The sequence below is a fragment of the Cervus elaphus genome, chromosome 1, assembly GCF_910594005.1.
Source record: "Cervus elaphus chromosome 1, mCerEla1.1, whole genome shotgun sequence".
Classification (NCBI taxonomy): domain Eukaryota; kingdom Metazoa; phylum Chordata; class Mammalia; order Artiodactyla; family Cervidae; genus Cervus; species Cervus elaphus.
This window is the reverse complement of record NC_057815.1, coordinates 45,674,858-45,701,051: the sequence shown is the minus strand read 5'-3', so window position 1 is coordinate 45,701,051 and position 26,194 is coordinate 45,674,858. Positions and strand designations below refer to the sequence as shown.

At 44.2% G+C, this 26,194-nt stretch overlaps 1 protein-coding gene across 1 annotated transcript in view; it reads right to left on the bottom strand.

The window, feature by feature from the left end:
* The window catches only part of SORL1 (sortilin related receptor 1), a 159,505-nt gene that overhangs the window by 96,173 nt on the left and 37,138 nt on the right, over nt 1-26,194 (bottom strand). Inside the window, exons 6-11 of the mRNA XM_043901325.1 lie at nt 22,730-22,910; nt 12,366-12,467; nt 11,194-11,363; nt 6,330-6,522; nt 4,060-4,177; nt 3,778-3,851 (exon numbers count right to left, since the gene is read on the bottom strand). Coding sequence (XP_043757260.1) covers nt 3,778-3,851; nt 4,060-4,177; nt 6,330-6,522; nt 11,194-11,363; nt 12,366-12,467; nt 22,730-22,910 — 838 coding nt within the window. The remainder of the gene's footprint in view (nt 1-3,777; nt 3,852-4,059; nt 4,178-6,329; nt 6,523-11,193; nt 11,364-12,365; nt 12,468-22,729; nt 22,911-26,194) is intronic.

The window sequence follows — 26,194 nt, the reverse complement described above, 5'->3', positions numbered from 1 at the left end:
CCAGAGAAGTGGAAACTACTTTTTTTTTTAAAAAAAAAAAAAAAGGAAAGAATTCTAGAACAGGAAAATAAAATGTTTGAAATAGGAAAGACACTGATGGGCTCAATGAGAGAATAGAAATGACAAAGGAATTAGTGAATTTAAACATGAATATAGAAGAGGAAAAATGATCTATTTTAAGATCGTACAGAATAAAAGACTTAAAAGAGAAAAGCCCCAGAGACTTGCGGGCCAAAAGGTCTAACAGGTATAATTGGAGGCCATGATGAACAGGAGAAAGGAGCCAAAGCAGAAAAAATACTTGAAAAAATAATGGCCGAAAATTCCCCAAATTTGATGAAAGAGATAAATTTATAGATTCAAGGTAACACTAAGCACGAAGAAAATTATACCTAGAAACATCATAACAAAACTGCTGAAAACCAAAGATAAGAAAACAATATCAAAGCATCTTAAGAAAGATGACATGATACATACATGAAAACGGTAACCAATGATTATAGATTTCACATCAGAAGAGAGCACATCTTCAAAGCACAGATGCACCTCAGAGATACTGGAGGTTCAGTTCCAGGCCACCACAAAGACACAAACCACCATGAAGCAAATCACATAGTTTTTGGTTTCTTAGTGCTTATTAAAGTTATGTTTGCACTAAACTACAGTCTAGTAAGTGTACAATAGCATTATGTCTAAATAAAACAATGTACATGCTTTAATTTTAAAATGTTTTATTGTTCAATGGAGTAGAACAGAAAGCCTTAAAATAGACTCACACATATATGGCCAATTGATTTTCAAACAGGCACCAAGGCAATTCAATGGAGGAAAGAGAAGTCTTTCCATCAGGGGATACTGGACCAACTGAATGTCTACAAGGAAAAATGAGTATCAACCCTTCACTCATACCAGATATACAAATTAACTCAAAATAGATCATAAACCTAAACCTAAAGCCTAGAACTATAAAACCTGTAAAAGAATAAATAGGGGACAATCTCTGCAACCATGGAAAGGACAAACATCTCTCAGAACAACAAAGAGCATAAAATACTGGAGAAAAGAACTGATAAATTAGACTTCATCAAAAGTAAAAACATCGAGTCTTCAAAAGACACTGTGAAGAAAATTTTAAAAAACAAGCCACAGACTGAGAAAATATTTATAACACACATAAAAAGACTTAAATCCAGAATATATTTTTCAGAAAAACCTCTTACAGCTCAATAAGACAACCTAATTCTTTAAAATAGGTAAAATATCTGAACAGACACTTCAAAAAAGAAGATCTTTTAAATGGCCAATGAGCACATGTAAAGAAGTTCAACATCATTAGTCAGAGAAATGCCAATTAAAGCTACAATGAGATATCAAACGCACTTATTAAAATGCCTAAAATTTAAAATGCTGACCTTATCAAGAGTTGGCAAGCATCTGAAACAAGCAGAACTCACACACTGCTGGTGGAAATGTGAAATGGTACATCCACTTTGGAATACAATTTGATATTTTAAAACACTTTGGTAATTCCTTTAAAAGTTAAACATATACCAATTAGATTGCCCACTCTTTTCTTTCTGCAGTATCTAACCAAGAGAAATTAAATATATATGTCCACCTAAAAAACATGTAATTAAACGTTTGTAACAACTACACTGTAATCAGCAGAAACGAGAATGTCCATCAACTGACAAATGGATAAAGAAATTGTGGAATATCCCCACAACGGGATAGTAATCAACAATAAAAAAGGAAAGAATCTCTGATAAATGAAACAACATAAAGAACCTCAAAATCCTCACAGTGAGAGCTAGCAGCCAGGCCAAAAGACCACACAGTGTGAGTCCATTTACACAGAATTCTAGAAAATGTTAATAATCTGGAGGAATGAGGGTAGAGAGAGGGATGAATCACAAAGGAGACATAACGATACTTTGGTGGGGCGATGAAGCAGTCTTAATTGTGGTGTGTTGGTGAAGAGGTAGTGAGGGTGATCAATTCTGATCAAATTATATACTTCAAATACGTGCAGTTTATTGTACCTCTAGATGCCTCAATAAAGTTGTTGTTGTTTTTTAAGGAACTCTATGAATCTGAGGCTTTGCTCACCTAATTAGTAGTATGAACAGAAGGGGAACAAGAATTCTAGTCATCAGTTTTCTAGGCAGCATCTGTCAACTGCATCCCATTTCTTCTTCCTGGGCCACCATCGATCCCCTTCACACAGTCAAGACTGTCCCTCTTAAGAGAAGGCTGCCCACGGGGACTCAGATGTCCCCTCACCCAGACACTCAATCTTGTCATCCCCTCGTTAGTTCTCTGCTAGATCCAAAAACATGGTCCCTTGTGGGATGGCCACCTCTTGGCAGGCAGGGAGCGTGCCGGGTGGGAGGCACTGACAGCTGCCCCCCATCAGCCTCCACGCAGGAGGAACGGGACACCGCTTTCTCCCCAGAAGGGAATCACTTGCAGATGTTCAAATTCCAGATTACACCAACATCAGAAGGTACAAACCAACCACAAGCCTATCCGCAGAGGAAAGAACACCCAATTTCAAAAGGAATGTCCGGCTCCAGGGGAGAGGAAAACCACTGCTTAATCGCTCCCATGGGGGTGGAACGAGGATGACCCCAAAATTCCAAACTGTTCACACGTTTTTGACTACTCTGGACTTAACAGTCTCCTTCATCCAAATACAGAATTATGTTCTCTACCATGCTATAGAGTGTATCTCTGTCTCTCTTTCTCCCTCTCTCTCTCTCTCACACACACACACACACACACACACACACACACACGATGTCTGGGTCCTACATCTCTCAGCTGGAGGAGTGGTGAGCCCTACCCCAAATTAGATAAGGTACGTGCAGGTCTGTAAACTGCAAAGACCCAAATAAATGTTGGGTATGATTTCTGCTTCACATACGGAGTATTTCTCTATGAAAGTGCACAAGCTGCATTCCCAGGAAAGGCACCGTGAGGATGGGAGCTGTCTGCTGGCTCTGCTGACAAGCCCTCAGCCTTCCTGAGGTCACGCCCGGCTGGCGGGAGATCTGGGGGGTTCTACCCCAGCAGCTTCCCACATGCACAGCAGAGCGTCGCTGACAGCAGCACCTACAGAACAAGGCCAGGTGCCTATCTCCCTGGTGAGGGAAAAAATGCTTTTTTGTTTTACAAGTTTGGAAATTCTCTAATGTCCAAGGCTGAGTTAGCATTGTGGGACTAGAGCACTAGCCCTTCGGAACTGGTATAATCGATTCCTGAGAATCCAAACTTGGTCACACGAACTTAAGGCAGACACCGCGTCCCTCCACAGCACAGAACGTGCCATAGCACGCAAAGAAAAGGAAGTAACAGGTCTCGATGTGACACTACATTACAATCCGCTGACGGGTGCAGCAAGCCCTTACTGAGCACCCTGTGTCCACACTAGACGCTGTTAGTCCCAGGGCTAAAGAAGTGACAAGACAGACAGCACTTCATCCTCATGGAACTTGTCATCTTGGAATGTTTACACAAATTCACAGGTTTTTTTTTTTTAAGTCTGTTTTTGATTCAAAGTAACGTTTTTAGCAAAATCACGAGCCCACATTATGGAGTGCGATAACAAATCAGTGCAGCTGACCCTGTGTGTGGCTCCGGGTACCTCTCTAAATTTCATAATCACACTTGGCTTTGTGGGCCCCCCACCACAGGCTATGTGTGCCCCTGACACATTAAGACACGGCCCACATTCTCACACTAACAAGAACAGGGGTGTGGGAGGAGGGAGCTGACCTCTCGCCACCGGGCTCCAGCACTGCTAGAGATATATACGTTGGTCTTGCTTGCCAGGTTCTTCCCCACCGAACCTAAAATGCAAGAAGAGCAATTATTCCTAAGGTCAAGAATACGTCAGTTTATCACCCGGCCCAACCAGAACTGCTGAGTCCTCTAGCAACCAGGACATCTCACGACCACACAGCCAGGGCTGCCCTAGGTGGCGGGGGTCCCTGTGTATGCGGCTGCACGTAAGCCAGCAGCTAAACCCATCAGTGACGACAGGCAAAGTCAACTCACCAGTGGCGATGATGAGCCCGGGCGCCGACTCCTTGGACAGGATGGGCATCCTCCGAAGCTGGAGGCTCAGCAGCTGGCTGAGTCGCTGGGCCAGGTGGAGGGAGCAGCCCTGGGAGAGCTGCAACACAAGTTCAGCTGCTGTCATCACGTGATGTGCCCCCAGTCTCCCTCTAAAGGCCGAGGCTTCCTGTGCCCACACTGCAGTTGGCACAAAGGAAGGAGACTTGGCCCAAAGGAGACCAGAGCCACAGCCAGGCTGCCCCCACCCTCACCCCAGATGGACATGATCATCTGCACCACGTAAATGCCACTCATGGGAGAAAAGAGAAAAATACTAAGGAAAAAAAATTCCTTCTGAGATTCTCAGAGAACAGCAGTTAGAAATCAGAGCTATATATAAACAGGTAGTCTCAGTTCCGTTCAGTCACTCAGTTGCATCCGACTCTTTGTGACCCCATGGACTGCAGCACGCCAGGCCTCCCTGTCCATCATCAACCTACAAGGAACTATTGTATAGCATGGAGAACTATACTCAGTGCCAAAAAGGGAAAAGAATCTAAAAGAGTATACACAGGTATATATCTGTGTATGTATGCATAACTGAATCACTTTGCTGTACGTCTGAAACTAACACAACATTGTAAATCAACTATAATTCAATGCAAATTTTGAAAGAAAGAAGTCAATGCCAACTTAAGTAGATGTGAAAGCTATCCCTCTCTCAGTGTTACCCAGCATTTCTCTTATGTCACTCAGAGAAATGAAATGATTTCATGGTACTTATCTTCTAAGTCACTGGAGATGCATTTCAAATATGATTTAAGCAACTCAGTCAGAAGGAAAACCAAGACTCAAAAGTCAGAAAGTCTTACTGATACACTTCCAGATGTACAACATATGAGATATAAACACCACAAGATCCACATGAAATTTTTTTAAGTAGTCTGCATTTGTGCAGAAAGTCTTCAGGTGTCTTCTGCAAGACTTGAAGTTATTCCAACTGGCCTCCAGGACTTACGTTCAAATTTCAATAGTTCTGCAAACAAGGTCTTTTGCTATAGGATCACGTTATGCCCAACTCTCCAGCCAGAAAATGACTGTCAAATGTTACTTAGCCTCGTCTAGTATTCTAGATAGGGTATCTCTATTTGTGCTTATTTTACAGGTCAAAACTGACATGATTTGCTAGATATACTTAACTTTTATAACAAAAGGATTTCTCTAACAAATATCTGTCTTAAAACAAGGAGGGGGGCCCTTCCCGGTGGTCCGGTGTTTAACACTCTGCACTTTCAATGCAGGGGCATACATTTGATTCCTGGTCAGGGAACTAGATCCCACATGTCACAACTGAGACTTAGCACAGACAAAAAAATAAATTTTTCTAAAAAAAAAAAGAAAATGGAAGTGTAGAGCATCATATAAAGCCAGGGATCACAGTCATTGACTTCTTTCCAGGAAAAAGGTAGGGGCTGCTTGGGTGAATGGGAACCCTGAATGAGGCCAAATAACACATTTGAGGATCGTGAGCTTTTTAGATGAAGCCACATGTAAGGAAAACAGTAGAATCCTAAGTTATATTCAGGAAAGAATTTTATAAGACATTCCTCAGAAATAATAACTTATGGCACAGGTTCCCAGACTTTCTAGGTTCCCAACACAACCAGTGTCTCAGTAAATTATTTTTATAACACCCTCAGATCAGAAGAAATACTAATATTTGTTTTTTACCACAGTTAAGTCCAAACAACCTAAAAAGTACATGTCCTAATAATTTAGCAGCAGCAGTTTGAGATAATACTGTATGTGTTTATATCTAAGTTGGAAAAAAAAATAAAACTTTTATCTCATCCTTAAATAACCACAATTACTTAATAATAGGATGTAGAAACCTGTTAGGCACTGCACAGCTTCTCAAACTTCAGAATCTAAGCAGATACCACTACTACCATTTCCTAAACCAGACTGATTTTCTTACTTGCTTTTGATTATGTAAACTGCCAAGCAAGAGTCCAGCTTCACAAAGATATGTCATCCAAAGACATATAGCATGAGCTAATGTTGAAACTATGAACTAACCCAAGAGAGTAAATTCACATGGGGACCAACAGACGTCAAGCACCCTTCAAAAACTTAAAATACCCCACGGCGCCCCTGCAAGTTCATTACAGCACCCCAAGATAACTTGGTGTAGAGTTTCAGAACAGTCAGAGTAGAACTACAGTTATAAGTGTTTTTAAACAATCCAAACAAGAGCATAGCATCTATACCTCACAATTGATTTTCTCTCCATATTCAGTGAAGGCTGGGGCCTGAAGGAATTCCCAGGTCCCGCCTTTGTCAAAGGTGATAACGGATCTCATATTCTCTTCATTCATGGAGCCACTGATGAGCGTGGCGATGTAGACCCCCTGTAAGCCCTCCACTCGATGGAAGTCAGCAAATGGTTCACTGGCAAAATACCTACAATAAGAGAAAATAAACAGTGTGATTTGCTAGGGATATTTTTATTTTAAATAACAAAATTTAACCATTTTTTAAGATTTTTTTTTTATGTGGACAATTTTTAAAGTCTTGATTGACTCTTAAAATATTACTTCCGTTTTACGTTTTGGCTTTTTAAAGGTCGCAAGCCATGTGGGATCTCAGCTCCCCGACCAGGGACTGAAACTGCACGTTCCCTGCACTAGAAGGCGAAGTCTCAAGCCCTGGACCACCAAGGAAGTCCCCACAAAATTTAACCATTTTAAAGAAGATTCACTGGCATTAAGTATCTTCCTTAACGTTACGTAACCATCATCACTATGTAGTCCCAGACACTTCTATCATCCCAAAGAGAAACCCTGTATCCCCTAGTCATACCCCACTTTCCCTTTCCATTCCAGATGCTGGCAACCACTAATCAGTTTGCTGTCTCTATTTGTTGCTGCTATTCAGTCGCTAAGTCTAGTCCAACTCTTTGTGACCCCATGGACTGCAGCATGCCAGGCTTCCCTGTCCTTCACTATCTCCCGAGTTTGCTCAGACTCATGTCTAAATTGAGTCAGTGATGCTATCCAGCCATCTCATCCCTCTGTTGCCCACTTCTCCTCCTGCCCTCAATCTTTCCCAGCATCAGGGTCTTTTCCAATGAGTTAGCTCTTTGCATCAGGTGGCCAAAGTATTGGAGCTTCAGCATCAGTGCTTCCAATGAATATTCAGGACTGATTTCCTTTAAGATAGACTGGTTTGATCTCCCTGCAGTCCAAGGGACTCTCAAGAGTTTTCTCCAGTACCACAGCTCAGAAGCACTCAGAAGTACCACCACTCAGCCTTCTTTATGGTCCAACTCTCACATCCATACACAACTACTGGAAAAACCATATCTTGGACTTGCCTATTCTGGACATTTAATATAAATATAATTATATAATTATATCTTTTGTATCTGGTTACTTTCCCTTACTATAATGTTTTCAAGGTTCATCCATGTTGTATCAGTACTGTATTCCTCCCCATGGCTGAATAAACTGCCTTTTTTTAAGTGATTTTTTTTTTAACTTTGCAGGCCAAGGTGCTCATCTGACCAATTACTCCTCACATGGGGTTCAGAATGATGAATATAACACAGAAAAGTTGATGTGAGAGTTACATTTATTTCTCCACTAACAATATTGACCCCAAATCCTCCAGTGAGCCCAGATCAACAGGAAACAATAAACCAAACTCACCAGATACTAATTATAGTACTGGCCTGTTCACAATAGCCCAAGACATGAAAACAACCTAAATATCCATCAACAGATGAATGGATAGAGAAGATGTGGTACATATATACAATGGAATACTACTCGGCCATAAAAAAGGAATGAAATAATGTCATCTCCAGCAACATGGATAGACCCAGAGATGATCATAAGCAAAGTAAGTTAGAAAGAGAATGACAAATAGCACTTGCATGTGGAATCTAAAATATGACACAAACAATCCTATCTATGACATAAAGACAGACTCACAGACATGGAAAACAGACCTGTGGCTGCTGACAGGGATGGGATAGAAAAGGATTGAGAGTTCGGGGTTAGCAGATGCAAACTATTTTATATATAGGCTGGATAAACAACTAAGGTCTAACTGTATAGCACAGGGAACTATATTCAATATACTGTGAGAAACTATAATGGAAAAGAATATGTGTGTGTGTGTTTGTGTGTGTGTGTGTGTGTGTGTATAAATGAATCACTCTGTCATACAGCAGAAATTAAGAACACACTGTAAATCAACTAGACTTCAATTTAAAAAAAAAATTATAGTGTAGTGCTGGGGCTTACAATTTAACCCAGTCTACAGAAATATAGCTAAGGGGTTACACTGTCCAGAAACTTACAAGTAATTAGCCAACACCCTGATCAGACAGAAGCCCATAGGATCTGTCAGGGAACAGAGCAGAAGCCTTCCCAAAGACACAGTACATCCAACAAGGATGGCTCCGGAAACCTTGAGGTCATGCTTATTAACAGGGAAACAGAGACAAAGACCTCCCTGGCCTTAACTGCTATGCCCAGATCCTGCAACTTCCCTGAGCAGTAGTTTTGCACCAACATGGTACACGTTCTAAGGACAGATCCCCAAGAAAGAGTAGCCACAGTTCACACGTGACTTTTAAAACTGGAAGCACGTCCTTTACTTGGAGAGTTCTGAGCCACCGGGCTTTGTTAATAAAAACAAAACAAAACACACAGAACTGCACTTTCCTGTTATCTGTCACATAAATCTGACGCAGGAAGACTGTTTCTCCGGTTCAGACAGAAAGATGCACACACAAGTGGCAGGGCCACCCCGCCGGAGAGACAGAGCAGGTCCTCCAGAAGTCACCGGTGCTGAGACCAAATGTTCTGACACTGGTTTCCTTAGTTCCGGTTTACTTGGTTTTCGGTTGCTTCCGTAGGAATCGGCCCAGGTCTGTTACCCACCTTGCCCTCTATTCACACGACTCTCCTGCTTGTGATCCTACTATTATGAGGGTCACCACCAGCTTCTTCCAATTTATCTGGGAGGTCTGAGTTTCTCTCGTCTCGAGGAGCCCTCACTAGAGTGAGTAGCCATTCCCTCCTCCAGGGGATCTTTCCGACCCAGGGATTGAACCCACGGCTCCTGCATTACAGGTGGGTCTTTTACCATCTGAGCCATCAGGAAGCCTCTGACCATTTCCATCATCTCCACTGCTACTGCTCCAGGTCCAGCCAACCTCAACCTCCAGTGGCCCAGATTTCAGGAGTGATCTCACAGCTGGACCCCCCAGTTTACAAGTCTGCTAATTTCCACACAGCATCTAGCATGGCTTCTTTAAAAGATAAGTCACATGAGTATCCACTGAAAATAATCTATGACACTGCCCATTTATGTTTTAAGCACTTTTCTTTACATAATACGATTCACATTTTTAAAATGGTGTCCAAAAAATGTAACAGGCTAAATCAAATGATGTCCACCTTCTGGCAAAACCCTCCATCATGCTTAGGAGAAAAAAAGAGGGATCTTGCTATGCTCTTGAGGGCCCTGTGCAATCTAAACCCTGCTTTCTTGGTTCCTATGTCTTAGGGATGCTCTCTCCAGTCCATCAACTGGTTGATCCACTCTGGCCTCCACACTGCTCTTAAACCACTCAAGTCCCACCCCAGAGCCCCTGTGCCTACTGTTCGTCGACCTGCAAGGCTCCTCCCCAGGTGACGTGCCCAGCTCCCTCTCCTGTGTAATTCAGGCACCTGCTCGAACATCCTCCTCCTAGAACAGCCTTCCATGACAGGCTCATAAAAATCAATGCCCTTGTAACCCTCTGTCCTCTTTCTCACTTTATTTTTCTTCTCAGCACTCAGCATTATCGGCAGAGCATGTATTTGTTTCTATTTTGTCTTCCCACAATTAGAACAAAAGCGCCACAGATTAGGGAGATTGTTCCAAGTTCTCCTTGCTGGATACACAATGCTACGCGGCTGTACATGCAAAGCCTCCAGGCACTGAACAGCAGCATCCTTGCTGAATGAACTGGCAACCTGCAGAGGGACAGTGGGCAGCAAGGACATGCCCTCTGACCTGAGGTTCACGGCGCTGGAGCCAGCCCTCACTGCAGACCAGCCAGTTCTGCCAGCTGGCTCTTCCCAAGAGCAGAGGGCAGCCTTAATCACAGTGAGACGCACACAAGAATGGTCTGTCACAGACAAAGGAGAGTCAATGACCTCGCGCCACTGATGGGCCACAGAGCCACCCAGGCAGCATGGCATCCACCCCTGCGCAGTCCTGGCCTCCTCCATGGTCCCGAGAACACTGTTACAGCAGGCCCGCTCCAGGCACGTGACGTACTGATAAAGGACCTTTCCACAGATACCACAGAACAATACCTTGCAATTACGGGGGCGGGAGCAAAAGAATAATGATGTTAATTAACCAGAGTCACGTGGAGGAAGGGCCTTGTAGACACACACGCCAACTGGCCCAGAGGTGGTGGTGATGTTTTGCCAGTGCTCTTTCCCACTGGGTCTGAGACCACAAAACCAAGTAACTGAATGAAGGAACCCCAAAGGAGTGGCTGACACGGTGGCAGTGATCCTAAGGATCACCCAGCACAGCGGGGCTCAACCTCTGCACCGCATAAACATGTGGGGACTTCCCTGGTGGCCCAGTGGTTAAGAATCCTCCTGCCAATGCAGGGGACACGGGATCAATCCCTGGTCTGGGAGGATCCCACATGCCTCGGGGCAATTAAGCCCGAGCGCCACAACTACTGAGCGTGTGCTCTAGAGCCAGTGCTCCGAAACAAGAGAAAGCCACCGCGATGAGAAGTCCGCGCACTGCAACGAGAGAGGTGCCCCCACTTTCCGCAACCGGAGAAAGCCCAGCAGCAGCAACGAAGACCCAGTGCAGACAAAGATGAATTAGTTAAAGTTGTTTCAAAAACTAAAAAAGAAGATCCTCAAGTGCCTGTCACACCTCAAACCAGATAAAAAACAATGTCTGGGAAGGTGAACCAGTAATCACTGGGGCTTCTGAAACCACCCCCAGGGGAGCCCAAATGTTCAGCGGATGTTGAAAACCACCCGACGAGAGGTCGTGCCAGGTAAGAAAGCAGGCAGCGGCCCCGCCTACCGGGCTCCTTACCTCACCAAGGTGTCACTGCCTGCCCCCGCTGGGCTGTAATAGAGCACGTTCTCCAAGGACAGTGAGAACTTCAGCCCGTCTGCCTCCGAGATATACAGGTTGGTGCGGTTGTTACTGTGACTTACACACACGAACACCTGGTCCTCGGAGGCGTCCGCGATGTAATATTCCTTTAGCATCAAAAAATCAGAAAGACACAAGTCAAAACAAACACATACGCCCTATGGAAGGTCCCTATGCACACGCAAGCAAGGGCTTCCTAGTGTCCCAGTGAGGAGGGCAGTCTTGGAGCCCACGAGAGCCTCCCCGTCTTGGGAAAGAAGCTTGGCCGACTCTCTTTAGAGACCCTGAGGCTGTCCTGAGGCTGAAGCAGACTCCTTATCGGCAGATGGGGCACAAATAAGAATGGGCCTTGAACTTCAAAAACAACCTAGAAATCACTTTTATGTAATGATGTCTCCCTATCGTTACTACAAAGCATAATGCAAATTAATGTGCATTTCCTTCCCTCTCATTTCCTCTAAGATGACTACAGCAAGGCAGAACCCAGAGAAGGCGAGGAACTGACAAACATGTTCTCCATCACCTACTCCTCCTACTAATCTTCCATCGCAGCAGACCCTGGCATCAAGGCCTTCAAATGCCACCTCCTCCCCATGGTCACTTCTCTGATGACCCAGCTCTCACTGACCTTTCCTATGGTTCTCTACGTCCTGACTCACGCTCCACAGTCAAGCCTTTGACTGTACATGATTTCTTCCTCTGCTCTGTTCTTGGACTCTCCAACCCATCTGTTTCTAAGGGTGAGACTCCAATCCTGTCCCCTTATGGAACCTCGCCATCTGTGAGCAACACAGCAGGTACTTAATGAATAACTGCTGCTGTCCCTACCCTCCCACTCCTTCAGCACGGGCACACTGAGCCCATTGACTCTGGCTCCAAACCTCTCTGCCAATCCTTCTCCACTTCAAGCAAATTAAGGCTCCCATTCAGCTCCACTTCAAAAAGTGAAGAGGGAAAAAACAGACCAAGATGCCCAAAGCATAGAGACTAATCTAGAAAGTGACTCCAGGGAGCCTCCATCAAATATCCTCCCCCCATCACCCTCCCCCTGACCTCTGCCTGAGGACAACAGCACTCCTCCCCACCCCCCCACCGCGGCCCCCACTCACATTAATAGGATGTCTTGTGACAAACTGGGCTGCTCGCATCGGCTTCCGGCCAAAGGAGACCCAGAGCTGGACAGAGGATGGTTGTGGACTGCCGAAGAGATGCTGCCAAGGAAGAGGAGGAGAAAAATATCAACTGTACCATATGATAATCATTCAGAACAAGTGTAAAAGGAAGCAGAAAAGTCAGATCCCTCTGATTCTACTAAAAACACTAAATAGTGTGACCACAAATGCACATTTTGCAATGTTTGCCGTCAGTGAGCAGCTTGGGCTGTACCACTATATCCTAGATACCTGGTCTGCAGTAGATGTAGACACTGCAGGCACTACATCAAGAGAAAGGACGAAGTGTGAAGGGAGAACTTGAGCTTGGGGAGGGGGCAGGGGCTGCCAAAGCTTAAGCAGAGAGTGAAAGGGAGAGGGGCTGTGTGATGAGGCTGGAGAGACAAGCTGGATGGAATATACAGCCCCCAAACCACCAGAGGGTGAGGTCCGCCACACACCTGATATGCATACAAAACATCCTCTTCCCCTTTCTACTATTTCTAGATCACAAGGATCCCCGAGTCACAGGGCTTTAATTTTTACCAAGAGTTGAGGGAATTGTCACTGATTCTGTTTTTCAGTCTTTTAATCCTTCTCATTGATTAGGGTCTTTTGCTACAATATGTTTTCTTTGGTAGAGACAGAGTACTCCATGGGATGCTGACCATGCATGTGATGCTGGTCACACTGTTTCAGGGATATTAATCACAGCTGGGAGCTTGCTCATGTGTGTAAAAGCACTAGATTCAGAGTTAGCTCTCAATTTCTCTAGGTTCCAATTTCTGTGTGTTTAGTCGCTCAGTCGTGTTGCTTTGCGACCTCATGGACTGCAGCCCACCAGACTCCGCTATCCATGGGGATTCTCTAGGCAAGAAAACTGGAATGGGTTTCCATTCCCTGCTCCAGGGAATCTTCCCAACCCAGGGATCAAACCCAGGTCCCCCAGATTGCAGGCGGATTTTTTACCATCTGAGCCACTACGGAAGCCTAGGTTCCAATGTATCCCTCTATAAATTGAGAAGTTGATTTGAATGAGGACTTGGGGTATGGGTTTAAATGATCTAGGAACCCCATAAATATATACGCAAATTTTCTGTGTGGATGCACTCACTCACTTTGCTAGGGAGGATATATACATTTTAGAAGTTTCTCAAAAGGGCCAGTGATCCAAAAAAGAGTAAGAAACACTGCAAAGGCTCTATGTGTCTCTTTCCAGTTCTACCGGAGGCCAATACTGCATGCCTAGGAGAACAGACAGGGAGGCCCAACCTCGTGTGGACATCCTCATGGACATGACTATCATCCGACTTGAACGTTGGGATCCCCAGCCAGAAACAGTGAGTTTGGCTTCACTTATCCTCGACTATGTTGCTACTGTTTATTACAGATTTTTAACTCCTACAGAGTATAGAAGATTTCAAGTTTTCTTTTTTTTTTTTGCTGTCATGTTTTCTTGATTGTATTATGACAACTGCTAAATACTCCATGCTCATGTATGTCTAACAAATTCTGTGAGGAGCAAGCCGATGAACGTGGAGTTGTTTTCTATTTACCTGAGCAGCTGAATGTACACACACACATTTTTTTCCAAGCCACCACTTAACACTGGTTAAAAGTAGTTTGTTTTAAAGAAGCCAGGCAGAGAAGTACAGAAGACTGCCTTCCCAAAATGGCACCCTGAAAATTACATAATAGCCTGTCCTCAGTAGGGGGCTATAGAAATGATGGATTGATTAAAAACACACACACACAAAAAAAAACAACACAAAATGTATCACCCAAGTGACAGAGTTCCCAAAATTGCTATGTATAACTTCCAAAAGCCCTCCTTAAGTCAATAAAGTTTTATAGCTATGTATCAAGGTCAGATGATTTAAGCCACCCTATATAAATCCTTATGAATGTATATATAATTACACAGATACCAGTGAAACATTTTTTCATGCTTCATGTTTTTTCACCACTTCCTACTGCAGTTAAACCTGAGAAAGGAGCCATTTCCCTCAGTGACACTCAAGCCCATCGTTAGCTTTTATTTGTTTGCATCCTGGGTTTGTTTTGATCGGCTGTGCCACACAGCATGCAGGATCTTAGTTCTCCAACCAGGGATCAAACCCATGGCCCCTGCGTTGGGAGCACAGAGTCTTAACCACCAGACCAACAGGGAAGTCCAAGCCCATCACCAGTTAAACGTTCTTAAAGGTAATTGCTGGGAGACCTGAGAATGGATAGCAAGATATAAATGATAGAGTACTAAGGTCATGAAAAACCTCTAAATACATCCATCCCACTTTATTCTGGGAGAAGTATTCCTAAGTCTGGATAGTTAGGTTCACTTCTAAAGCATTCGTAGACAAGTTAGTGTAATATTTTACCACCACCAAGAAAAGTATTAACAATAAAACTATGACACATTATTAACGGCAAGATACATTTCTTAATAAACCATTGGTGATGCTGGATTTCTCGTCATCGTCATTATAAGTAAAATACTGTATGCTCATGAAAAATCCAACAGTACAGACAGCTATAAAGTAAAATGCAGAGCTGTTTCTTCTCTTAAGTGCCCACTGGTAACTGGCTCTGGGCCATTCCTTCAGAGACGCCCTGTGCCATCACCTATGAGTGTATTTACACAGTGACAGACATTGTACCACTTACCACAACATCCATCAGCCCTTTCCTCCTTAGCAAACCCTGACAACCACCCAAATAAAAGCCTAAGGCTCTCTTTCTTTTGGACAACTCTGTGTGGTCACGTTACTGAGGACCAGTCAATGAGACATGAACAGACTCTTGTGCTGGATGCCAAGGAAAGCTGTTGAAAGGGACTGAATCAGCTGGGAGGGGTCCTATTTTGGCCTATCTGTCCTCATTCTCCTGACTCCAACAGACTCGAAGCCTAGTGTAAGTGTCAGGGACCATGAGGCAGAGTGTGGAAATTATTCCTTTGGATGGTCAAAGAGCAAGATAGAGGCTTGGGGACTTCCCCAGTGGTCCAGTGGTTAGGCCTCTACTCTTCCAATGCAGGGGGCACAAGTTCAATTCCTGGTCAGGGAAATGCCATGTGGGCAGCCAAAAAATTAAGAAAAAGAGGCCAGGAACACCAGGGCACCAACATGCCAGCCCTAGCTTTAGACAGCACTAAAGAGAGAAAAATAAACCTCATCTTGGCGAAGTCACTTTTATTTCTAGTCTGTTAAGAGTAGCCAAATACATCGCCAAATTGATACATGCAAATTTCTTTTTCACAGACAACTGGATCATGACAGAAATATGGCTGTGAAACTCATGAGAGAAATGGTATTATGTAACATTTTCCTTAACAGAGTATCTTACTGTTTTACAATTTAACTTTTTCCATCAGCAGTGTATCTTAGACATCTTTGATTTAACAGCTATTAATGGCCATTTAGGTTATTTTCAGAAGCACTCTTCAATGAACGTACTTGTATGAATTACCTTTTTCACAGCTACAGGAGAAAATCTGTAAGATGCATTATTAGAATTCCTAGGTCAAATTTTCCATTTTGACAGAGAGCATAAATGGCCTTCCTGAAAGGCTATTCCAGTTAATACATCTACCAGCACACATACTTTCACCAACAACTAGGAATTATTTAAATGTTTTAATTTACAGTAATATTATAGGGCCTCTGAATTCATAGGAAGGTATTTTTCATTTGGTGTTTTCATTTCTGAAAAGTAAAAAATAAATATAAGAATCTGAATAATCTGAATTCCAGAGTCTGAGTTTATTTATGCTTGAAATTAAGTCAATAGCCAAAAAAAAAAAAGGGGCAGGAGAAGAGAGCAGAAGGGAACTAAATATGATATATTCTTGCCAAATGAAGGCCAAAAGATGTCACAGTGATCTATTCAACTGAAAGTTTCAGATAAAATTGGTGGGAGAAATGAGGGACCCAAGGCACGTGGCAGACAAAGACATGGGTTCAGAAGCACCTGGGCTGTAACATATGCTGCCACTTTCTCTTCGAAGCAGTGACAAAGTTTCAGCAAAATATCATTCACCTTCATGTTATCTATACCTAATAATTAATAGATAAAATGATACATCTGAGATTTAGTTTAAAATAGTCCAAGAAAAAATAAGAAGTGAATAGACAGTTGAAAAGAGATTAGCAAACGTAGATAGTCTTGAGACTGAATAAAGGCACAAGGGGAGGTCATATCAGCACACACAAAAAAAATTTTTTTTTGTAGATGTGGAAATAATAAAAAGTTTGCAGAGTTAATATTAACTGAAAGCACTTCTGGAATGGCAGAGGAAAGAACTCTAAAAATCCACTCATCCATGCAAACAAGAGCATTGACAAAAATTCTCAAAATCAACTTTTTCAGAATCCTGAAAATTAAATAAAAGCTTGCAAAAATTCAAGGAGCATTTATTCAAGGCAATGACTGAAGCTCAGCAAGAACAGTGAACTTGCTGATGTTTCAACTTGTCCTGATCCCAACCCTTCTTTCTCTAGCTGACGTACTAGTAGCGTGGGAAACCCACAGCGTCACAGCCACAATCGCTATGAAAACCAGCAGCCCAGGAGAGGACAGAACAGGTTTGGAGCTCCCCAAATGCCCCACAGCCAGAGACTGTCAGATTTTATCTGTCTGGTGACTCGCTTGAGAGTTGCATTCTCGGGCTGTCTCCTCAAATAACCGGACTCAGCCCTCTCTACACACAGACCTACAGCCTCGGCATTGACGGGGAACACGACAAGTGGTGAGTGTTTCAACACCACATCTGCCAGAGAAACGTTAGCACCTGGAGCTCACAAAAGGTGAACTAAAAAGCATAAAAGGAAAAATGGGAGAAGATGTCCATAAGAGGCCTTGATAAGCTCTGAAACATTCCAAGGAATTTACAAGGTCACACGCATGAAGGGCTGTGTTCTGCTCAGGAAAGAATGGAATTCTTAATAACCTTGAGTCTCCACACAAACAAGAAGTGAAGACTAAGGCAGAGCTGGAGAAGGCGCGGAAGGCATGCCCCCAACACACACTCAGAGGCCCTCAGCAAAGGCCGACGGACGACTGGCTGAAAGCACTTTAGGAAATCACTGATCACCAGCTGACCACTAGTGGTCAGGACTTCACCCAATGAAGGATGCAAACTTTACAAAATTAATGCAGGAAACTCACAACACAAAACCCAAACAAGGCGACAATAATACTAAGAAAAGGCAACAATAATACTAAGAAAAGGCAACAACAAAAAGCCCTGGGAAGGACTTACCCTGATATGAAGAGTTGCCACAGTATATCACTTAAAATATCTGGTTTTCCACCAAAAAATGAAAAGCAAACACACACAACAGTCATACAACCTGTTCTTGAGGAAGGCCAGATGCTGGACCTAAAATCTAAATCCTCTATCCTAAACACAGTCAAAGAACTAAAGGAAATAACATATCAAGAATTTAAAAGGGGGACTTCCCTGGTGGTCCAGTGGTTAAGACCCAACACTTCCAATGCAGGGAACTAAGATTCCACATACCACAAGGTGCAGCAAATAGTAATAATATTAATATTGAGAATAGGCAAATCCATAAGGCAGAAAGTAGATTCCTGGTTGCCAGGGGCTGGAAGGAGAGAGGAGTAGAAAGTACTGCTAGTGGGTATGAGGTTTCCTTCACAGGTCACGACAGTGCTCTGGATTTAGATGGTGGTGAGAAATACCTGACCTTATGAACATACTAAAAATCACTGAACTGTACACTTTACAAGGGTAAAAGTTACAGGATATGAATCATATCTCAATACTGGTATTATAAAAGATCAATTTTAAATGTATTGGTATTATAGTCTCACTTTTAATCCGTAAACACATTTGAACTTTATTGTTGTATATGGAGTTACAAGCGTTAGGTGCTTATACCTATGTCTATGTTCAGATACATTTAAGCAATGTCATAATTAAAATAATTTGTCGATGCTTGGATTTTGGTTGGTTATCCTAAAAGTCACACTTCAACTGTGGTCAGTTAATCTCTCATGTAGAAGCTCACAGTTATGAGGCAATTACGAGGTTTTTCTGTTATCTCTATCAGCATTAGGGACTTAAAAATAGCATAACCATGGTTAGAAATTGGTTTCCAATAGTGAAATTAGTGGTTGGTTGGTCAGAAGAGTGAAAGTACAATTGAGTTCTCTCAGGAAACCTGTGGCATGCAAGATGTCTGAATTAGCCATAATATCACAAAGATTGGGCTTCCCACGTGGCTCAGTGGTAAAGAATCTGCCTGCCAATGCAGGAGACGCAGGAGATGCAGGTTCGATCCCTGGGAAGATCTCCTGGAGGAGGACATGGCAACCCACTCCAGTATTCTCGCCTGGAGAATCCTATGGACAGAGGAGCCTGGCGGGCTACAGTTCATGGGGTCGCAAGTCAGACATGATTGAGGCAACGGAGCACACACGCACGCATCCCAAAGATAAGACCACGGCAGGTAAAGGGCACGGTGACTGAGGGAGGCCTGTCACCTGAACTCTGGGGGGACATACTGCAGATTCATCTGGTGCAAGCTCCTGCACCACAGATTCTAGCTGCCTAACGCCAACTGAAAGGGGAACAGAATCCTGCCTCCACAACAGCAGCCGGCAAACTTCTTCTGTAAAGGTCCTCACAGCAGTACTTAAGCCTTTGTGGGCCATCCTGCCTTTATGCAACGATTCACTTCTGCCACTCTAACGTGAATGCAGCAATGGATAACACACAGCAAATAAGCACGCCTGTGTTTCAATAAAACTTTACTGACAAAACCAAAGAGCATGGTTTGCCAAGCCTGCCCAAGAATACCGTCTGCATCCTGCCAAGCTGTGGCTGCCATCACTTGTAAGAACAGAGAGGAGACTCCATCAAACCCACACATCAGGCATTGGCTCACTGCTGCACCTTGGGCAAGAAATGTCTGAACCTGCCTTTCCGGAGAGGCTGGGAGTGAAGCTGGAGAGTGAAGCAGCCAAGCCTCACATCCTTCCAACTTTCTGGTGACTACTGTTACCTACAGGAAGCACGTACCAGCTGTGTCTCACCAAGTTCACAAACTGATGTTGGACCCTTTGCAGAGGTACCTCTCTGTTGCTTTAAAGGCCCCATCGGAACTTCCTTGGTGGTCCAGTGGCTAAGTCTCCATGTTTCCAATGCAGGAGCCCAGGTTTGATCCCTGGTCAGGGAACTGGATCCCACATGCTACCACTAAGAGTTTGCATGCCACAGCTAAAGATTCTGCCTCTGCAACTGGAAGATCCCACATGCTGCAACTCAGATGCTGAACAGCCAAGTAAATAAATATTCTTAAAAAATAAATCCCCCTGGAGGAAACATGGCAGCCCACTCCAGTATTCCTGCCTGGAAAATCCCATGGATGGAGAAGCATGGCTGGCTGCACAAATTATTAAAGGCCCTATCATTTGGTGTGGACTAGTAAGTATATAAACTTCATGTCAAAAACCAAGGAATAAAAAAAATTGATGGGCATCAGATACAAAGCACTCATGAAGTAAGAGCCAGACTAGGAGGGCCCCAGGGGGTTCTGGAGACTTGGAAACCAGTCCCAGTCCAGAACCCAGTTGGCTGCCCTAACATGTTCTAAAAAACTAACTTGCAAGCAATTGGAATCAATCACAGTGCTGGAAAAAAGCAAAAGAGTTAATCACCCCAAAGCAATTTTCTGTCATTTTGCAATTACTTCCTTGACTTTCCTAATTTGATTTGAATCCAGTTAATATTAAAGTCGACTCATTGGAAACTCACTGGAAAAGACCCTGATGCTGGGGAAGATTGAAGGCAGGAGAAGGGGATGATAGAGGAAAGGGGACGACAGAGGGCAAGATAGTTGGATGGCATCACCGACTCAATGGATCTGAGTTTGAGAAAACTCCGGGAAATAGTGAAGGACAGACAAGCCTGGCACATGCGTCCGTGGGGTTGCAAAGAACTGGACTGAACGACAACAAACATAAAAGTCATTCGGAATTCCCCAAACCCAGCACCTACAGTGCTGGGAACACCCCAGATAAGTGAGGTGGAGGTGCAGACCTCAACACGCCTACTGATAAAGTTATCCAACCAGGGCAATGTCATGTATCCTTATGGCTTAAGACTCTAATGTACTAAGCAGAAAAATACCTATTTTATCATCCACTGCCAGTAGCATCTCTTCTCTCAACCTATCCACTGAGAAAGGTTCCTTTGATGATATAATTACCGTCGAAAGCTCCTGCATATACAAGCCTTCAGGGAAGAATATCTCAAATTTTGGAGATTATTGGGCATCCCAGGGATTCTCGGCGGCGGGGGGAGGGAGAAAATGCATGCGAACCCTGCCATCTGCATTTTTAACCAGGGCCGATGCTGCCGAAGGTGATCCTAAGACAATACTTCCAGGTGGGAGCCTAGTTTGTCTCACCTGGAGCCTCCAGCTAACACCACTGACCTTGGAATCTGGTGGTCTGTCCATGTGCTGAAGGAAGAAGTCAACACAACTACAATCTTGCCACCCAAACCATGTAAATCAATAAGCCACACACAAGAGGTGAGAGTTATGATAAAAGAACCAATAATTTAATGTCCCCCAACCCCATCCCATGCTCCCAGTAAAAAAGCCCAGTAGCCTAATCTTTCTAAATTAGGCCAAGATTCGTTCAACTCTATGGTACATGTGTTATAAATCAAGCATTGTGCAAAATACTGGGTACCATATCAGTGTGGCTCAGATAGACATGGCCCCTGATCCTACCACTGGCCAGAAACAGTACAGAAATCACCATCGGCACTCAGCAAAGCAGCTATGTCTACAAAACAGATGGAGCTATGAGTTCAGAAAGAAGGGTACAGAAAGCTCCAAATGGGATATATCTTATTCTTGGGTGTGAGATCTAGAAATAATAGGGATAAAGGAACGCAAGCTAATGCTCCACCTCAGCCCCACTCGACTCAGTCTGTAAAAGAAACCTGGGAATCAGTCCTTGGGCCTTAAAATTAAGAAATTAAAATCACAAAAGGCACAAGCCCAAGAAATTAAAACAAGAGAGACCTATGAGGCACCATACAACTGGAGGTAACAATCCTCAGGCCTGACCTCTCACCTCCGTCTTCCCAGCACATCCCGGCCCCAAGCAACTCAAGGATGCTCGTGTTCCTGGGCCGCTCTGTGTACATGCGCACATGTATGTGTGAGTAAGAGAAAGAGACAGCAGAAAGCAAATGATCCAGGGAGTGTCTCAAGGCAAACAGCCTGTCAGAAGAAAATCTGCCGCAGTTTAGTGGTTTTAAAAAACCTTGTTCAAGGTGTGTAATGGGGAACCCCTCTGGCCTTCAGCCTCTCTCCTCTTCTCTCCTGGTTTCAACCTCACTCCCTGCCTTCCCTTTAGGGGAGATCTTCTCTCCACCCTAGAATCTACCAAGGGGGCTGCCCTGCTTCTGCCTGGCCAGCTACCAATCATATAAATAAGTGAGAACCTGGAGGAAAACATGACATCTGGTTTTAGCCCTTAAGGTTTAACAGCGAAAAGAGCAACCTCCCAGGCACAGAGGAGACTGTCAGAGCCTGAGGTCAAGGAGGCACCGGCCGCAAAACATATTATGAAGGCAAGCTCACCTCCCTCCAGCTAGAGCAGCCCAACTGACTCTTGGCCAGGCCTGGCTTTTTCCTTTACTCAAGGGGAAGTATGGTTGCAACTTGATACAGCTGCAAGGCAAGTCCCGTTAAATAATCAACTGTGGTTTTGAATGAGCAAGCCCTCCATTTCAGCATGTGGCTCCAACACATAAAATCAAGGAGAAGATTTTCCCAAAGGCTGAGAGTTAAGCTACTCATTGACAGCTGGAAGCTTAATTACTACTTTTCTTAGAGCATTAACTCCCACTAGCCAATGACTACACATTCTATTAGCCATGTAGATGAACATGTGTCCAAACCTCCCAAAGAAATCGGCCTGAGTCGAAGAGAATCCAGTAGTAGGATTAAAGAAAAAAGCCGCTTAGCCCCATCCCTCCTTTCTGTGTTCTTCCATTGGGATTTCAAAGAAATGTGTGTTTGTCAAGGATGCTCAGACCAGGAAAAGACCGATTTCCTAGCACCCAGAGACCCTCTGAGTGGCTATATAAGTGTTTCCACTCCTTGACCTTTCAGAACCTTCCAGGCCCATTGGGAAAGTGTATCTATGTCCAGCACCTACAATCAACCCCTACCTCTACATGCCTGCTTGTATGAATCCCCCTCCCAGCCCAATCCCAGAATGCCCAGCCTCAGAAAGGAAACACAAAAGCAGTTTAATCCTTAATGCTTTCAACTCACCACCACCTTTGTGGCAAACATGTACTTGTCCCGCAGCTGGAAGTCCCTCACTTCCTCCAGGATCACCTCCAGGTTCTCCCGAGACTGGAAGAAGTCTGTGCTTCGGAAAACTGTGGAATAGCCAGAGGGTTCGTGCCGTTCCACGTAGATGGTGTTTGGCTTGTCGTAGGGATCGATTCCCCTGGAAGAAAAAACAGAGTGGTGTCACCATCTCCACGTTGCGGCATGGAGGTCCTGCCGCGCAGACCGTCCGCGAGGACTCGGCGCCACCGTGGTGGCGGCTGCAAGTGTTCGCGGCTCTGCGTGCCGCAAACCCAGCCCTTTGGTGGCTCCTTGGCTCAGGAAAGAGGGGAAGAAATTGTCACTTGTGCACAGTATTTTCTGCTGGGACAGTTGTTCACAAGGCAGCCTGGGTTCACAAGCCTGGGCTGTGCTGGAGGGAAGGGAACAGAAGGAAAAGTGAAAGGCAAGTGTTTCAGAATCAGTGAGCAATGAACCACTTGCATGAGGCTGTCACCAAGCTTCTGGCCTCAAGCTGTGAACTGCAGGGGAATGAAGGAACGTTTGTCCCTAGGATGCTACATCCTCAGTAGACCAGCTCTGGAGGAAACCACAGGAGGAACCAGTGACGCCACCCCCACCCCTTCTAACGGACGCTGCCCTTCCTGTCTGTCCCGCGTCATTGTCACGGATATGTGCAGCCAGTGTTCATCTGATCGGCGCAGGTTCACCTCCCAAGAGACTCCTTCACAAACTTTCTCGCACATGCTGATCTTCAGTAACGCAGGGCTCACCCCTCCCTCTGTGCTTCTGCCACACCATCCCCCTCTGCCCGGATGCCCTCCACATAGACACTGATCTGCACACCAAAATCCTACTCGTCTTCTGAGGTCAAGTGCAAGTCCCCTTCTTCCAGGAAGCCTGCCCCCATGCCCTTCTCCCTTCTCCCAAAACTAGCAATGCATCTCTGTAGCACTCAATTCCAATCCTTTTTTACGAGTTTCAAACAAAGGTAGACACCTAGATTAAGTGGATTTGGGGATCAGACTCCTCACTTTACACACAGTCTCCTCATTTCTTTCCCACTGTATTACATTGTCCACCATAATGTTTCTGTCTGAGCTTCCTAAACAGAGTACATATTCCTTCAAAGGCCAAGTCTTACATTTCTTTTGATCCTAGAGTTCCTAGCTGCATTGATCTTTGCTGCAAGGATCCATGGACATTTACAGAGAAGCTCTTCCAAAATGAAAACTGTAGAGTGATCATACCAAACTACCTCGAAGAAGAATCTCTGCACTGGTGTGCCCCCAAATAAGGCCCCCAAGAGCAGCCTGGGAGGAGAGCTAACCTGCCTGAGTTTCCTGACGTGCACAAGAACATGGAAGCCAGGAGGACCTTTCAGCAAGTAGGAAAAACAGTTGAAAACAACTGGAAGAGAGCTGTACATGAGGATGCAGTGGTGACCCAAGGAGAAGCAGAAGGACTCATTAACGTTAATCATTACAAACGCCTGTGTACGGTCCTGTAGGCACGATGGCTCTCGGGATAATGAAGGCAATGACAAGAAATCCCTTCAAAGATGCATTGTCAAAAGCAAGTTTCAGGGACTTCCCTGGTGGTCCAGTGACTAAGACTCCGTGCTCCCAATGCGGGGGTGGGGGTGGGGACCCAGGTTCGAGCCCTGGTCAGGAAACTAGATCCCTCATGCCACAACCAAAAGTTTGCATGCTCCAACTAAAAGATTCTGCATGCCGAGGGGAAAAAAACCAAGTTCCAAGGCAAGAAGGGAAGGAAAAGAAAAGACAGGAGTGAGGAAAAGAGGAAGAAGAGAAGAAAACAAAAACAAACAGCCTTTTTTCCTATGTTCGGGGGGTTAAGACTTCACTTTGTCCCTACAATCTGGGGTCTTAGTCAGACGCTAGAGAAACCAGCCTGTTTCAACGTGAGAAACTAATGTTCATCATAAGATGCTCTGTGTGCACAGTGGGATTGAGGTGGGGGAGGACATGTTCTTTTTTCCACAATTAGAAGTATACTGATTAAAGTACTTCCTCTACCCGAGGATATGCAAATTACAACACACAGGATATTTTTAAAAAGGCAGAGAGGAAGGGACCTTTGTTCAGATATCTTGAGGCGGAGCTCATGTCTACTATTCTTTCATAACCAAGAGCACCAGCCAACAGCTAGAGATGGAAAGAGCTGTGACTTTCATACCAATTCTCTTTCGTAGTCCATATCTGAACCTCCCATTTCGGAGAGCTGCTCCCCCTACAAATCCTTGTACTTGGAAATCACTGGCCTCCCACTTTCCAGGCTCACTGACACTGACTGACTGCTCTCTTTACCCTCATTTGGAAATTCCAAGCCTTGCTCTGTCTCTGAGCACAGTCATTGGTCCTCGCCTGGCCTCACCCGCCTCACAGACCTGGGATGCTCCATGCAGCCATCTCGGAAACCCGCCCCATGGCTCATCCTCTGTCCTGTCTTGCCAATCTCCAGCTCTGGGTAACATAAATCACTGGTTTTTCCTCACTGCTGCTGCTCCCAGGCTGCCAAGCATTGTGAAACAAAGTATGCCATTATTCTCTGAGAGGTTAGCTTATGCTCTCACCTATTATGGGGAGTCCTAGGCGAAAATCCCCCCAAACAGCCTGAAATTTCCTGACTCCAGACATATAATTATCTACAATAAGCCAGGCCAGCCCTTTCCCCTAAGATAACTATCTGCATGTCTGCACGGAGGCAGAAGGTACAACACAAATTCCCAGACATGAAGTTTTTCTGTTTAATAATCCTGCTGGTTTGCCCTCTTAATATATGATTCTCTAAACTGAAAATAGAGCAATTTGTCCCTTTAAAGTTCAAAGAAAGCAAAAAAAAAAAGAAAGTTTTAATGGTATTCCTTGGATAGAGGTTGTACTTGGATGAGATTGTGGTTATAATTTCACTGATTCTACAACCTCTGCCCAAGGAAAATAATGAGAAAGTCAGAAACAGCTGCCTTCTGTAACAAGGAAGTCCACTGGAGCCTGAAGATACTCAGCTCTAAGGACCCTTTCCGCTCTACCCTTCTTCACTGTCCTTAATTACTAAGGAAGAAATAAGAACTCACTGACATTCCTCTTCAAAGTGACAACAAAAAGATGCAGAGAGAATCCATATCTAATGGGCCACAACATTTAATTTAAAGAGGATAAAATTACATGTAAAAGTCAAAAAAAAAGGACAAACTGGGAAATGCAAATGAACACATCCATAAAACCTACCTCAAATCACAAAGGACTGATCTCAAATATATAAAGAGCTCCTAGAAATCAATAATAAAGAGATGAACAATCCAACAGAAAAAGGGCTAAGGGCATGAACAGACATGTCCCCAAAAAAGAAATAAAAGCGACCCTTACTTAGTTAAAAGACGTTCAAACTCACTCATAAAAAGAAAAATGCAGGGACTTGCCT